A 16004-nucleotide genomic window follows, 5' to 3' on the forward strand; every position below is an offset into this window, starting at 1 on the left:
TTTTTTTTTTTTTTTTAATAGAAGTTGTGTGGAATCCATAGTATAATGCAGAAAGGAAAATTGACTTTTTAGTGTAGTGAAATATAAATATAATTGTGGTTATGCATTTCAAGTTTTCGTTATACATGGTAGGTGTATATATTGAAAGTTTCTCAATGAATTAGGGATTATTGCAATGTATGATTGATTAAACTCATGAGAAGTACATATTCTTATTATGCTTATAGTTTGAAATTTGAGGGTATATGTTTTGATTTCCTATCTTATAAATGTTTTCCAATTTATATTGCAATCAAATGTTTTTTTAAATGTACACATAAATTTATCACTGTAGATATATATTATGCAAACATATAATATGAGATACACGTGCAACACATGTATTCAGATATTAGTATATATAAAAAAGACAACAATCCATTCCCTTAACCAATGTAGGACACTTCAATGGATGATAATAGGATTAAGCATTGAACAACAAGTACATCCTCTTCTAACAAGAACTACCAATAAAACACTAACCAACAAAAAAAGAAGACTAATACAACATAACAAAGCCAAATGAAGTAATAACATCCCACAAATTTTCAGTGTGAATCTTGAATCAACAAGCATTAAAAAAGTACACTCTTCTAACAATCTATATTTCTCAGCTACAAGAACTACACACAAATCACTACAAATACAACATCAACTAAGAAAAACTCAAGATATAACAGAGTCATAAAGAGTCATCACCATCAACAAAGTCCACAAATCTTCAGCTTCACTCTACACCATTTTGTGCTGGCTGTGGCTTAACTTTCCTATCTACTGCGAATCTTGAATCAACAAGCATTAAAACAAGTACAGGCTTTCCTAACAATCTACATTGCACAGCTAAAAGAAACACATCTCGTTACAACTACAACATCAACCAAGAAAACTTAAAACATAACAGAGTTATAAAAGTCATCACCATCAACCAAGTCCGCGAATTTTTCAGCTTCACTCTAAACCATTTTGTGGTGGCTGTGGCCTAATCTTCCTAGGCCTACCTCTAGGCCTTCCTGTTTTCGAAACAGGAGCTAAGTCACTAGGGACACTTGTTGGTTTTGGTTTCTTGGAAGTAGGTGGTGCATTGGGGTCTTTTTTCGGGCGACCTCTTGGCTTTGGAGCTGCAATTTCTGTTCCTTGTGGCAATGTGGTTTTGGGTTTTGGTGGTCGGCCGCGGCCACGCTTAGGGGGTGCATCTGGACCAGGTTTAATGTAGTTGTTTTTTAGGAAAATAAGTTCACCAATTTGTTTCATTCTATCCAAATGGTAAGTTAGCAACTTTGAGTGTGCATCATTCATGTTTCCATACTTAGATTCAATGTACTTTGATATTGATGACTTGTTTGAGCCTTCTTTTTGTTGCAATGCATCAAGGGCTTCATAAATCATCTGATAATTAAAACCAACATCCCAAAAGTTGAATTTTTTTTGTGTAATGAAATAAACAATTAAAAAAAAAGACAGACATGCAGATCTGTGTTTTTTTTTTTTTTAGAAAAAGCATTCTTGATGATCATGTGGAAGCCATTAAAGAAGTAAAAAAGCAAAAAATTAACTAGACAAAAGTTGTTCCTGTTTCTTTAATAAACTGTTCTTTATTTTCTCTTTTTTCAAAGTTTTCTTGGGATTCCAAATTTCATTTTTGGCACTAACAAATGCAATAATCTAAATTTTTGAAAAGCCAAAATTCAAGAAAAATCCAGTTGTACTGCACAAAAAGTTACAATTTTGCTTGAAGAAAAATGACTACTTCTTGTTTTTCTTCCTTCTTAGTTGTCAAAGATTAAATCTTTCTTCTTAAACCAACAGGAACCTTAAGTGAAACACTAAAAAGGAATCAATTTGAGCTAAAAAAAAAAACAAAAACTTGCTAGAAAGCAAGAAACTTTGTACTCTCTCAATTTCAATTTATTTGTATGATTTTGATTTGACACAAAAAAATTTTTAAAAAAACTTTCGAATCTTTATTTGTTTATTTTGATTTGACATGAAATTTTAAAAAATTAAAAAACTTTCGAATTTTATAGTCTTAAACTAAAGATAGTAGAATGTCTCAAATATACGGCGTAAAAAATTAAAATTAAAGAAGTTGTCAAAACAGGGAAAAAAACATTCTTTTTAAACTAGTACTTAAGTTTCTGAAGCATGCATACTTCATGTAAAACTAAACAAAGAAAGGATCAGAATTCATGAAGAAAACATTAAAAAAATGTTTTTTTCTCCAATTTCTTCAAAAGTTCAAATCTTTCTACTAAAACCAAGAAAAAAAAACAACACCCCATCTGATATAATGTGAAAACGAGTCAAATTTTTGAGAAAAGAATGAACTTAGAACATGATTTTTAGCAGAAAAAAATTTAAAGAAAATAAAAGGGGTCAAAGTGAAAATATGAAAAGTTGGTATTTTTTTTTACCTGAGGGTATTCAGGATGAATCTTGTTGACAAATTCAGTAGCCATTGAAACTTGCAGAGAGAGAGAGAAAGAAATGTCCCCACAAAGAGATGGAGAGAGAGAGAGAGAGAGTGAGGACAATGTCAGCTTCAAAAGCACAGTGAATAATTTGCTACTATACTAGTACTAAAGAAATTTAAAAAATAGAAAGAGCTTATCCACAAAGAAATTCAAATAAAAAAATACCCTTCGTTTCAATTTAATTGTCTTACTTTTTCTTGATCGATCATAAAAAGATACTTTTTTTATATGGGGTCGAGTCTAACCAATTCCAATTGGTTACCAAGTTTTTTTTGGTGGGGAGGGGTCCGAGCGGGGTGGTCCAGGTAACCGGTTCAGGAGTGACGTGGCACTATTGGATTGGACCGGGCCACGGGTAGTCCAACTAAGACTGTGTGGGTCCAGTTTTGTGATGAATCCAGCCCAATCCTGGCCCCCTCCATAGTTTTAATATTCTACCTAATAAGTTTAAAACCACAATTTAAATGATTACATCATAAGATTCATTTTTCTTAATATAAGCTTTTAAATATCGTGTTCAGTAAAATTAAGACACTTAAATTGAGACGGAGGAAGTATAGAGAAGGAAAAAAATGTTAGTAATTTTTAGAAGGAGATAATGAGAGGCTTAAGATTCATGCATTGGACAAAAATCCATCTGTTGTAGTATTGAACTGAGTTTTATCTGTCATAGGACTAAGTAACAATATATTTATCAGAAATCTGCTTTGTATAAGAAGAATAAAGTGTTGCTTTAGACTTTTTATACATTCATAAAAATATCAATGATCCAAAGATACAAACAAGTTACATAGCATGAAAGGATGAAAATCATTTTGAGATTTTTTTTCTAAAGTAAGTAGAGCTTATGAACTATTTTTTTTCACAGGACGAATATCGATTAGTCCCTTCATCTAGATATCTACAGTATTGAGTTACAGGCACCTTCTAATATGCCCCGTTGTTGTCATCTTGGCTCCCTACATCCCCGGGTGACACTTCGTCCACCATGAACCTCCAGCTATCTCCCTCTCCTATTTCCCATTGTCTTTTCAATTCAAGAATGGTTTTCGATGCAGCAGCTGCAATCGCAGGGTTGTCATCTTCTGCTAGTCTCTATGGACACATAACAAAACCTTCTGTTATCTTTAGTGTTGAATAGCATCAATAAGAGAAAGTGTAGTTCATGGAAATGGTATGATAAGACATCAGTTCTCTGTACAAATTACCTGTAACGCTCCCATGCCAGCGTTTCCTAAACTCCACATGGATGGTGCAGCTGAGAGTGCATTTGCCAATGCTTTCCTACACGATGAAATTTACAGGTGTTCGAGTCATAGAGATCTAAAATGACTAATACTGTATCAATCAAAACAAGTAAAAGACAAGGAGCAGAAACATTATTTTGGGAGGCTCGAGTACGAAATACGTGAGGTTTAATTGCACAGATTAGAAATGATAGCACGAAATAGAATACAACGGGGTCTAATTCATTTCATAGAAATGTCAAAAGAGGGTGAAAAAGCTAACCTTGTATTTACATCAGGAGAACTTGAACACTCAGCCAGCAAGGATACACTACTTTTACCATCCATTGCATCAAGATCTATAAGTGTTGCTACCAACAGCTCGAGCTGCTCGAATCAGGAAATTTATAAAAGAAATGAGATGTGGAAGAGAGCATTAATACATCAAAGGTAATCAGACGTAGTCATTATTATCAATTTAAGTTTTTTTAAGTAGGGACCTCTTCTGGATCAGTATAGTCAATTCCATCAGCTTCGGAAAGTGCAGATGCTATATCCCAATATGCTTCCTGCAGGTATTAACATATAATTATACATATCGGAAGTATTCATTTACTTCATTAGAACTTTGAAAGTAGACAAGGCTCGATACCTGGATAGCAGTGAGGCGATCAGATGAAACTTCCCCGGGAAGAAACTCCAGAGTTTTCCCATTCTTCTCAAGTGTAATATGCCTTGTTTTCTCTGTATCTATGGAACTTCTTTTCCTGAACAGAGGACGGATACCAGTACGGAGCAGAGATGAAGATTTAAAGTCAGATCAATTGTGTTATTTTTTCCCGTTATTACTGCTAGGATGCAAAATGAACTTACAATTTGCACATCTTGCTCACCATCCTATCATGAATGTTCTTGACAAACTGCAAAACCACAAAACAAACACAAGAAACCATGAAGAAAAAAGAAATATAGAGTAATGAGTGCAGTCATTGAAAGAACGGAGGAAGTAAATAAACATATCTTCATACAACACATAATATGAAAGATCAAATCCATTTTGTGCAATAACCATACCTCCAGAGCCATCAGAGAATCCTCCATTGCGCGCTGTTTTGCCACAAAGTCGGCACGTCTTAAATCAGCCTGATTATTGGGAAAAAACAACTGCTTTTAGTTTATCTATATTAGCCACCAAATAATTTTAATGAACCTATGTGTGTGCAAAGCAGCGTATATTTATAGTAAAGACAGTAATGTCGTCAACAAGCTGCTATCTGCTCTCAAAGTTCCGAATCAGTAGCAGAAGCCAAGCAGATCAATAAAGATTTGAACTTTTGAATTATCAATGAAAATGCTGAACACAGGACATGTCTAATCCATTAATAACCTTGTTGAACACAATGTGCCTTGTACTAGGAAAGGTTGCAGTTTTTTGAGGTGAAAATATGTTCTGCTAGTTTTAGTCTGAATGTATCGAACATCACTTCCACACTCAGTTTAGGTCCCCTGACTCATAAATTAGATATTTGGTTTCATGTGCTGCTCGATGCATTACATCTTTGATCACATGTACCTCAGCTTCAATACGTTCGTTTCGGAATTAAATACCACTAACAGAGAAGGCTTAAAAACATGCAATTTGTCTGTACTCCAAAGTTTATAACCTTTTGGTACATTTTGTATCTCCAATAAGAAGACCCTACCTATCTGGAGACTGGGATTATGCAATTACCTCTCTAATGGGCCGTCTACTTGGTGGAGGCGTGGAGCCATTAAAATACTTCATCTTAGTCAAGTTAAATTACAACATGGCAAAATTATTTATTTTAGTTCTTCAAGAAAATGATTAGCTCCACTTTGCCTCCAGCTACCTTAGGGAACAAGTGAAAAAATGCACTGCACGAATTTATACGGCACAAATGAAAAAATTCACCTCCAAGGCACCATCGCTCCAGTGTCGATCAGCAGCTTTCTTCAGTCTCGTTTGAGCTATGTTTTTTAGAATCTGATAAGCACAATTAATAAGCATTCACAATGAAAAGATGGTGATGGAATATCTTATGGTAGATAATTATATTACAACTCTCTTACAGTGGCAACATGATGGATTCTTTCGGCTCTTTTCTTGACATCATGATCAACTTTCTCAGTATCTTCCCGTGCCCGAGCTAATTGAAGAAAGAAAAGAAAACGGATCAATCAGAAACTCAGGAGTGTATCACCAACATCAAATGACAAAAGTTATTATCCAAATGCTATTGTCAACTATCTCCGTCACGAATACCACTATCCAAGCAACATTCATCAAAGTACTGAACTTTGGTTCCCAGCATGAAAATTGCAAATAGCCAGTTGAATATGATTCTTTTATCATAGTGTCAAAGCTTGAGAATCGGGCAAAGAATTTTACCATCAAGCTTAAGAAACTCTGAACCAAGAAATGCAACATCTTGGCGCGCACGGGCATCCATTCTCATTATTTCCCTGTTGGGTAAAAGCAAAATTAGGAAGATATTTGACATGAAGCTAATGTATCATATTTCATTTGATAAAGTAGTTTTCGAAGATGATGTATAGAGGTATTTGACAAATACTGGAATATATGATGATGGAGCCGATGAGAAGAACAGTTTGAGGTAGCAAAAATCAAACAAACACTATCTCAATGTGTTGTGATCACCAATTATCTCTCAGTGTTCGATTGTTAAACGAATTATATAGTCTCTAAAATTTGCTAGGTAGAGACATGAAGAGAACATTTAGACAGTTGCAGGACATTCAGATTGATTCTACAGTATAGTCAACTGTATCAAAATCTCATTTCTAATAACGAGTCAGTCCTCTTTCTTCTACCTAAGTGGAGGCTCACAAATTATCTCCTCATATCTTGACCCCAATTCAAAGCTAAATATACAACAAATGACAAAATGTTATTTCTTTTTTCAATGGGAAAAAGGCTGGTGAGGACTATAATCAAGTTTTAGACCTCTCTGAGGTTTTTCTGGGGTGTATAAAGTACTCCCTCTATTCCATTTTACGTGACACTATTTTTGTTTCAAAGAATGACGGCTTTCTACATTTGGAAATAATTTAGATTCTTGAACTTTCTCATTTTACCCTTAATGGAATGTGTTTTTAGCCTCAGTAATTATTTTAAACTGATACAAGACTTGAATAAATAATGCATAAAATGTCAGGCATATATTGTACCGAGAAAGCAGCACAATATCATTCTTCGCCCTTTCATTCACAAATTTGGCATCGTTGTAAGCAAATTTACAAGCTTCCGCAATTGCCTGACTTGAAGGAATAACTTTCCCAACTGTGGTTGCTTGATCATTTTCTTGTACACTGCAAAAATATAGTCCAGAGATGAACTAAAATTACAATAATATCAACACAAGAAATTGAAGAAGCAACATTATAATAGTGTTGTATTTTCAAACTAAAACTACTAATAATGAGAGTCTTAAATTTTCATTTATAGACAGTTCTTTTCATATTTTTGGTGGTATGCATTGATCGACCATTTGTTGTTGAACAATACTTACCTAGAGATATTGGAATAATCACCACTGTTTCTGGCACACTCTGTCTCAGTGTCGCGTGTTTCTGTTGAGCGACATAACACAGGAGATCCCCTGAAGTTGACACGGTTGCTTAGTTTTCCGCATGCCTCCCAGAACCTCTTATTAGAAAACTTCAGTCTTGGCATATTAGAATAACCATTGTGTTTGCTATGTTCAGTCCCTTGACTGTGGGTGTGAACCTTTGGGTGTTGAGGTGATTTGGCAGAATAATAAATGATCCCATTTGGGGTAGCCATAATTATCTACAAGATCGTACAAGCCAAAAGCAAAATTCCCAGCTGTATCCGGAGAGACCAAAAACTATTTAACAAAGCATTTACCGAAAACCTGAAAGGCAAAGCAAATTCTAACAAAATAAGATTCTTTAGTTTAAACTATAAATAATTGTCTAGTATCAAAATGGTTACTGACATGAATAAAGACAAAGGTTACTCTACAATGACCTCATTGGTAGAGTGTACCACAATTAAAACAAGATAATCAAATTCCAAAGTATTAAGTATTATTGCAAAAGTAGTGTTGCCAAAGGAGTGCTTAAAGAGCACTTAAGCCCTGAACAAAGCGCAAAGCATGTTGAGTGCTTTGCCTCGCTTAGCCGTCCTTCAGTGTTGTCATCTGTACTCTATAGCTTTCCCTCAAGTTTGTGCTCAGATTTGGCAACTGCCTTATTGTGATTCAAATTAAAAGTTTTTTTTTTACTGCTTTGCATTTCTTGGTCCTCGTTGCCAACAGTTCATACATATACTTAAGCAGAATACACGGATTGTTATACAACAAATTTGGATCCTAGATTAATCATATAGTTCTCAATCATTAATGGTAATCAGGATCACCGAAAAAAGCACCTATGAATGCATAATAACTAGTAACTTCAAAGCACCCTAGCCTTCACAAGACCCTCAGAAGTTCAGTACTGACGATTAGGCCACAATTAGTGATGTCCCCTCAAATCTTCCTTTCTTAACCAAAGACTCAATCGAAGGGTAAGTGAACTTAGTTCCCAACCATTTAAGTACCTATGAGTACCCCTCCATGCCAATTCATAAGACCCTTACTCGGGATTTCAGAAAATCATAGATACCATTCATTTCTATCTAATCATATTGAATGTTTTCCACCAGTCATTGAAAAATGTTGTTAGTTATCTATGTTCTTTCTTTACTCTTTTTTCAGCAAGATCTTCTCAAGATGAAATCTTGGAAGAGTTTGATGGACACCCACATGGCAATCAATCAAAATCAAGCTAAGCAAAACAGAAAAATCCTCAGTTTCAGCAACCAAGAGGTAGCAATTATGAATAGACTGAGGGGATAATAAAGATGAAATCTTGGAAGAAATTGAAAGACATCCATATGGCAATCAATTAAAATAAAGCTAAGCAACACTGAAAAATCCTCAGTTTCAGCAACCAAGAGGTACAACTTATTAACAGAGTGAGGGGACAATCCAAATGAAATCTGGGAAGATTTTGATGGATACTCACATGGAAACCAATCAAATTAAAGCTAAACAAGCAGAAATTTCCTCAGTTTCAGCAACCAAGAGGTACAACTTATGAACAGAGTGAGGTTACAATAAAGATGAAATCTTGGAAGAATTTGATAGACACCCACATGGAACTCAGTCAAACTAAAGCTAAACAAGCAGAAAAATCCGCAGTTTCAGCAACCAAGAGGTACAACTTTATTAACAGAGTGGGGGTACAATAAAGATGAAATCTTGGAAGAATCTGATAGACACCCACATGGAAACCAGTCAAACTAAAGCTAAGCAAGCAGAAAAATCCTCAGTTTCAGCAACCAAGAGCTACACCTTATGAACAGAGTGAGGGTACAATAAAGATGAAATATTGGAAGAATTTGATGGACACCCATATGGAAAACAAAGCAAAGAAACTAAACAATTTCACCTTAGAACAAGAAAGACAGATGAATGAAGTAAGTCAATAGCACACTAAGGAAAAGACTTACCTTTGCTACCCAGCACAGAGAGAAGGAGAGGTGTGTGTGTGTGGGGGGGGGGGGGGGGNAATCTTGGAAGAATTGATGGACACCCACATGGGAAAATAAGCTAAATAAAGCAAAGCAACTACATAATTTCATCTAGTAACAAGAAAGATAGAGATGAAGGAATCAAAAGGAATCAAGTAAGTAGCACATTAAAGAAAAAGACTTTACCTTTGCTACAGAGTACAGAGAGAGAGAAAGGGGGTGGGGTTGGTGGAAGTATATTTGGCTGAAGGGAAGGAGGGGTCCTCGCTGAAATTGGATGTAGTGAATGGTGAAGAAAAGAGTAAGCATTGCAAAATTGGAGAATTTGTGGCCACAAGCTTAGCATATGGCCTCTTATTGTCCAACACTACCTTACAACAGAAAATTAACTACTGGGGTATGGTAGTTGGAATAAGAGAGACACTCATTTGCAATTGGAGGATTTGCTTGAGAAGTTCTAGATAATTGTCTTGTATATAGATTTTGTCCTTTAGTTATAGGTAAATAGTAGTACTAGTATGCATTTCATCTTAACTTATAGTTACTGCTGAAGAATTGAGGTCTCGAGAGATAAAAATACTCGGTGATTTTTTCTGTTTTAGTTTTGGTGGACAGTGTTGCCTATACTTATTATAGGTAACAAGTAACCTACGATAAATGAGAAGAAATCACCCTAGTGGTTTTGTATCTGCTGAGATTTGAACCCGAGACTCTGTAGTTCTTAACCCTTTTCATTGACCACTACACTACACCGATGAGTGCTTTTGACAATTATATTCATCATGTGTTTGTGCGCTAGTGTAACAAAGATTTGTGAAGTTGGCTGTGTTGATTTTGAATACATGTTATAAAAACAGATACTAGCAACTGAAAAATCTTTAGAAATTTGTTAGAAAGTTTGCCCTTTTGCTTAGATATGATGAAGAATGTTCTTCTAACAGTTACATTTATCATGTCTTTGTGTGCTAGTGCAGGAAAAATTTGTGTTTGCTGATGATTTGTGAAATCAGTTATGTTGATTTCGAATAAGTGTTATGAAAACAGATGCAAGCAAATGAAAAACTGTTAGAAATTTATTCTTTTCCTTAATTTTGCTGAAGAATGTTCTTTAACAGATACATTGATCATGTGTTTCTGATGATTTTGAATGTGTTAATGAAAGCAGATACTTAGTATCAAGAAACAAGAAGGTATAAGGAACAGAACTCATTTGTATGATTTACTTGAAAGTGGCCTTAATATGTAAGGTTTACATTTTGGAAGCAAAAAAGTAATAGCAAGAATACATGTAATACTCAACATAATAAAACCATACATTTCTCCAGTAGGGGTTCACCCAGAGGACTACAACCGTTACGAGCACCACATTTGCAAATGCCACAAGAAATGAAATATAGAATGACTCTATATCTAGAAAACCAGTATCGTCTTCACAACAATCTGGTTCAAGAGGTGATTTCGGTATCTCTTTAGGCTCTGAGCAACTGATGAGCAGTGGAGGACCACAAAGAAAAGGATTTCCTTCATAACTGCTTTCATTAAAAGTTCCAAACTGTGCAATACGCTGTGGAGTCATACCTGTTAAATTATTGTGTGCCACACTAAACACTGCTAAAGTTGTCAAATCTAGAAGTTGAGTGGGAATACTCCCAGTCAAGTTGTTGTATGACAAGTCCAAACTCTCGATATTCAGAAGTTTCGAGAATGCTGATAGTATTGTTCCAGTTATGTGGTTATGTGACAAGTTCAATGCACGAATTTGAGCAAGATTACTGAGCTCCTTAGGTATGTGACCACTTAACTGGTTGCAAGAAAGATCAATTCCGGACATATAATCAACAATGCTACCTTCATAGGAATATGTATTGTGTTTGGTCATAAATTCTGCTCCAACCCATACATAAGAATCTAGAAACTCGATTGTCAATGATGACTGGATTGAGGATTCCACCTCTATCGCAGCGTCTCCTCCAAATGTCTGGAATCCTTGATATTCAAATAATGTACTGTATGGGTACATTTGCATTATAAAGGCTTGCTGCATTATGTTCCCAAAGCAACGAGGAATAGGTCCCGAGAGATTATTATGAGAAAGATCCATAATTCTCAATTCACTAGCATGACACAATTCTGTGGGAATGGTGCCTTGAAGATGATTTCCTTTCAAAAGTAAGGTGGTTATACCACCAGAACTTCCCAACCATTTTGGAATGGAACCACTGAAGTTGTTATCTCTGAGATCCAACACTTTTAAATATGAGTTTGAGAACATGTTGAATTCCCCTTGTAACTTGTTTTTGCTCAAATACACATGTTTTAAGTCTCGGAAACTACTAAAACATGATGGAATCACACCAACAAGGTTGTTTTTAGAGATATCTAACACCTTAAGTCCTTCAAGCCTACAGAAATCAGGTGGAATATGACCATTTAGATGGGTTTTGGACAATGCAAGGGAGGTTAAGGAGGAGATATTACCAAGCCAGGACGGTATGTTACCTGACAATTTGTTGTAACTCAAGTCCAATGTACGTAAAGGAGCAGTGGATAACGTCTGTGGAATTGGGCCGGAGAAGTTGTTCCCATCCAAGTATAAGTATTGGAAATTGTTGTTGTTGGCTGAAACTGGAAATATTTCCCCTTTCAACATGTTATTCGACAATCTCAGTAAATATAACTTGGATCCTTTACGAGCCAATCTTGTCGGTAGCTCTCCTTTTAACTTATTGTATGACAAATCCAAGCATTCGAGGTTTTTCATGTCAGCAAAACTTGAAGGCAACAAGCCTTCAAGCATATTGTTGGACATTGTTGATATCACGAGATTCGGGAAAATGGACCCAATGTTAGTAGGAAGTTGCCCCCGAATCTTGTTGTTTGAGATATCGAAAGCTTTCAGATTAGGAAGTAATGGCAATTGAAGAGATCCAGTGAATGCATTTCCATCCAAGTAAACTTCTCCAAGTTTAGGATTGTTTTCTAATAACCAATTTGGAAAGTCTCCACCAATGTTGCATTTCGAGAGACGAAGAAGTCTCAAGTGATGTTGAGAATGAAGAAAGTTTGGCATGTGAGAGCAGTTGAATAAAGATAAGGCTTCTAATTGAAACTTTGGGATCCAACTGTTAGAAGTAGTTTGTACAATTACTGAGTTGTAGTCAGCAATGACAAACTTAAGTTTTGAATGGTTAGCAAATGACTCGAATGAAATTGGTACCTCAAAGTTGTTGTTTCTTATCAAGAGGTATTCAAGGGACAGGAGACTTGAAATTGGAGATAAAGCAATGTTTCCAGTAAACTGATTTTGAGTGAGATCAATTACTCGAAGAAACGCTAAGTTTCCAAGACATGTAGGGAGTTTTCCAATGAAGCTGTTTCTGCTGAGACTTAGTTCTTCAAGATATTTTAGATCACACAAGCCTATAAAATGAACAAGTATATAATTGTTATACACGTTCTATTTTGTCATGCAGAGAATACAAGATTAACGTGACAGTAGTCCTACGTAGCACCATGTAGAAAGACGAAAATTTAAAGGATCGATGCTATGTCTGAAATTACCTTGAAGTGGTAGAGTTCCATTGAGGTTACAGTGAGCTACTGATAATACTTTAAGAGATGACATGACACCACTGCTCCGCAGAAAGTTCTCATCCAATGTGTTTCCATCCAACAATAAGTACTCTATATTTCTTAAAGCTCCCAACTCTTTCGTGCAAAAGAAACATAACAGAATCATCAACATGTAGCCATATGTGTTACAAAAGTGCAGCGTAGACGCGTGAAGTAATAGTAACTAGCAAATGACACCTAAAATAGTGGAACAGAATATTTTTAACCAAGACACTGATACTGAGACATATAGAATAATATCTCCGCATGTAATCTATGGTTTTTCTAACAATAAAATCAACTGAAAGAAGAAACTTTAAGTACCTTCATTTGGTATAAAACTCTGGAATCTGTTGTACCTTATATCGAGCTTCTTCAATGTCGTTCTAGATGTATTCAACTCTGTCCAGGAATTCATAATAATAATGTTAGGAAGGTACGGATGGTAAAAGAAGAGCTTTTTTTAGAACATTTTTATAAGTTTACTTACCTAGAGCAGAGAGAACATTTTCATCCTCTAGATTGTTATAGCTCAAATCTAGGATTTCCAGCTTGTCTAACCCTGACAATCTCTCAGAACCTGATCCAATTTTGTTGTCTGTGAACCACATCTCGGAACGTGGTGCAATGTTGTTACTTGATAGGTTCAGTGACTTGAGAGATGAAAGCTGACTAAGAGACTGAAAGATGCTGCGGTTGAACTTATTCCCCGACAAGTCAAGTCTTTCTAGTTTCCTCAGTTTCTCGAAACCTGTTACCAAATTAACAAGAAACTTAAAATGGACATGCTAAATTATGTGACAGAGTCTAGTAGATTGTACTATGAACTTAACATTCTTAAACCAGTCTATAGTTACACCTTTGGAAGCTGTAATTCAAGTTAGTATTGTGATCATACTCCCTCCGTTTCATTTTATGTGATATTCTTTGTTTTATCCCGCTTAAAAAGAATGACACCTTTTTGTATTTGGAAATGGATCTTTAGGACCATTTTTCAGATATGTAGTACTCCCTTTGTTTCATGTTATATGACATTCTTTCCGTTTTAGTCTGTTAAAAAAAGTACGACACAATAGAATTATCATTACATGTTTACAACCACAAGCTTCAAGGTGCCAAAAATCATTCTTTTGTGCCTAGTCAAACATCGCCATAAAATATAGAACGGAGGGAGTAGTATAATCTCTTTCGTTCTATATTATGGGAGCGTATATAGAGAGAACATACCTTCATTCTTCACCCAGCCTGCCAATGAATGTCCAGGTATGTTCAAAGCTTTGAGATTTTTGAAGGGAATAAATAGAGATGCATTAAAAAGCCAATTATTCAAAATATCATCAGTATTTGTACCATTAAGAGTTCTAAGTTGTTCTTCTTGACTAATTTTCTTAGCAATAATGGACAACTCTACGACTCTTCTGGTGATGTTGCTGCAAACAATTCCCTCCCATTGACAACAATCCGAGGTTTCATTAGCCTCCCACGATGACAAATAATCATCGCGTGTGCTGTAGTTTATGTTTGCCTTGAGTTGCAAAAGAGCAGTCTTTTCTTCATTCAAACAACAATAACAACACAACCATCCATTTGCCATGAACAAAATCAACAACCACCAATATAATATATTACTATTAGTCATATTATGCTTCTTTACCTACAACTTGACAACACTATAAGATAATCCAAACTATATATAAGAAAAAGAAGCTTGTTCGTTATCTGTGCTGGTGAGAAGTAGCAGGTATCTTAAGGAATAGTGCAATAGTTGATGTAGACTAGAGTGGAATTTTGTGCAACTACTTTTCTTGTTATGTCCCTTTCAACTTCTGTATTTTACTCTTTAATATGTCTTGTTGTTCTTCTATCTCTATATTTTTCTCTAATTTTCATCAAAACATTGCTTGCAATTGTGAGTTGGATTTGAGTTGACTAGCACCATCATTGACTTGACTTGAGACATTTACTCATGAGGAAACATTTCCCACTAGTATCACTTGTATAGAAGTTTCATTCAAACACTTCTCTTGCTAAATACTCCCTCCGTTTCAATTTGTTTTTTTTTATTTTGACTTGACACGAAATTTAGGAAAGTAAAGAAAACTTTTGAATCATATGGTCTTAAACATGTCACGTGAAAAGTTTGATGTAAAGAGTTGCAAAAAAGGAAAGAGACATTCGTTTTGAAATAGACTAAAAAGAAAAATAAGACAAACAAATTGAAACGGTGAGTAAATTTTGATAATTATTGTGCTTAACTAGTCAGCAAAAATTAATTCCTTAGCCATTTTCTTCTTCTTCTTTTTTTTTTTTTAGTTATAATTTTTGTGTGCTAATGTCAAAAAAATTCAGCTACTTTAGGAGTTTACCAAGTCTTTAGCACTTATTTCAGTGGACCATATAGAAGAAATGGCTCATTGAGCAGTATACATATTTTTCAAACCATTAATTGCACTGAAGAATTTTGGCTATTCGTCTGTTCTAAAAAATATGACACATTTTTATATTTCGAAATAAATTAATTAATCTGGCAAATGCTTAAAGAAGGCACAAGCAAATCAACACAACATTCACTAGTGTCTAGTATTAATGGACTAGATAGGCACCAACATTCCAAGAACAACTCACACACATTTACATAAATGAAATGTTACATAATTATGAAAGTCATGAACTTTTGGAATTAAAGTAATTGTAACATGAATACATGAAAGACTCGATATAATAAAACCAGACATTTCTCCAGGAGGGGTTTACGCAAAGTACTACAACCGCTGTAACCACCACATTTGCATATGCTACAAGAAATGAAATACAGAACCACTCCATATCTAAAAAAGAAGCATCGTCTTCGGAGAAATCTGGTGCAGGAAGGTATGTTGGAATCTCTTTGGCCTCTGTGCAACTGATGTGCAATGGAGGACCACAAAGAAAAGGGTTTCCCTCATAACTGTTTTCATCAAAAGTTGCAAACTGTGCTGTACGCTGTGGAGTCATACCTGTTAAATTATTGTGTGCCACGCTGAAAACTTCTAGAGCTGTCAACTTTAGAAGTTGAGTAGGAAGCCTCCCAGTCAA

The 16004-nt window shown here is 35.2% G+C and overlaps 4 protein-coding genes across 5 annotated transcripts in view; all 4 read right to left on the reverse strand.

Moving 5' to 3' along the window:
- The window catches only part of LOC125843862 (uncharacterized), a 573332-nt gene that overhangs the window by 148100 nt on the left and 409228 nt on the right, over positions 1-16004 (reverse strand). The gene's annotated exons all lie outside the window — the stretch shown is intronic.
- Positions 527-2618, reverse strand: LOC125843904 (HMG-Y-related protein A-like). The gene is made up of 2 exons (XM_049523126.1): positions 2451-2618; positions 527-1425 (listed from the first exon to the last, which is right to left on the reverse strand). The coding sequence occupies exons 1-2, from the start codon at positions 2493-2495 to the stop codon at positions 988-990; spliced, it is 483 nt and encodes a 160-aa protein (XP_049379083.1). The 5' UTR covers positions 2496-2618; the 3' UTR covers positions 527-987.
- Positions 3363-9630, reverse strand: LOC125843880 (senescence-associated protein SPA15, chloroplastic). Of its 2 annotated transcripts, none has more exons than XM_049523104.1 (13): positions 9504-9630; positions 7288-7653; positions 6947-7087; positions 6147-6220; positions 5828-5904; positions 5670-5741; positions 4811-4879; positions 4610-4656; positions 4389-4503; positions 4237-4305; positions 4020-4123; positions 3719-3794; positions 3363-3605 (listed from the first exon to the last, which is right to left on the reverse strand). In XM_049523104.1, exons 2-13 carry the CDS (start codon positions 7560-7562, stop codon positions 3438-3440), a joined length of 1287 nt encoding a protein of 428 aa, XP_049379061.1. In that variant the 5' UTR covers positions 7563-7653; positions 9504-9630; the 3' UTR covers positions 3363-3437. The 2 variants fall into 2 exon arrangements, with proteins under 2 accessions (XP_049379061.1, XP_049379060.1); XM_049523103.1 differs by lacking the exon at positions 9504-9630 and adding an exon at positions 9297-9427.
- Positions 11562-14603, reverse strand: LOC125843872 (receptor-like protein 14). The gene is made up of 6 exons (XM_049523095.1): positions 14157-14603; positions 13420-13680; positions 13254-13331; positions 12879-13025; positions 11817-12737; positions 11562-11719 (listed from the first exon to the last, which is right to left on the reverse strand). Exons 1-6 carry the CDS (start codon positions 14566-14568, stop codon positions 11697-11699), a joined length of 1842 nt encoding a protein of 613 aa, XP_049379052.1. The 5' UTR covers positions 14569-14603; the 3' UTR covers positions 11562-11696.

The sequence above is a fragment of the Solanum stenotomum genome, chromosome 11 (assembly GCF_019186545.1).
Source record: "Solanum stenotomum isolate F172 chromosome 11, ASM1918654v1, whole genome shotgun sequence".
NCBI lineage: Eukaryota > Viridiplantae > Streptophyta > Magnoliopsida > Solanales > Solanaceae > Solanum > Solanum stenotomum.

Excerpts from the sequence above, each read along its gene's own strand:
- LOC125843904 (XM_049523126.1), bottom strand. The coding sequence starts at position 2,495 with ATGGCTACTGAATTTGTCAACAAGATTCATCCTGAATACCCTCAG. Across the intron at positions 1,426-2,450 it reads TTCATCCTGAATACCCTCAG|ATGATTTATGAAGCCCTTGA; the intron begins GTAAAAAAAAAT and ends TTTAATTATCAG.
- LOC125843880 (XM_049523104.1), bottom strand. The coding sequence starts at position 7,562 with ATGGCTACCCCAAATGGGATCATTTATTATTCTGCCAAATCACCTCAA. Across the intron at positions 5,742-5,827 it reads GAATCCATCATGTTGCCACT|ATTCTAAAAAACATAGCTCA; the intron begins GTAAGAGAGTTG and ends TGTGCTTATCAG. Across the intron at positions 4,504-4,609 it reads GTGAGCAAGATGTGCAAATT|GAAAAGAAGTTCCATAGATA; the intron begins GTAAGTTCATTT and ends TCCTCTGTTCAG.
- LOC125843872 (XM_049523095.1), bottom strand. The coding sequence starts at position 14,568 with ATGACTAATAGTAATATATTATATTGGTGGTTGTTGATTTTGTTCATG. Across the intron at positions 13,026-13,253 it reads GAGTTTTATACCAAATGAAG|AGTTGGGAGCTTTAAGAAAT; the intron begins GTACTTAAAGTT and ends TTTGCACGAAAG. Across the intron at positions 11,720-11,816 it reads GAGTTACAACAAATTGTCAG|GCTTGAAGGACTTAAGGTGT; the intron begins GTAACATACCGT and ends TGATTTCTGTAG.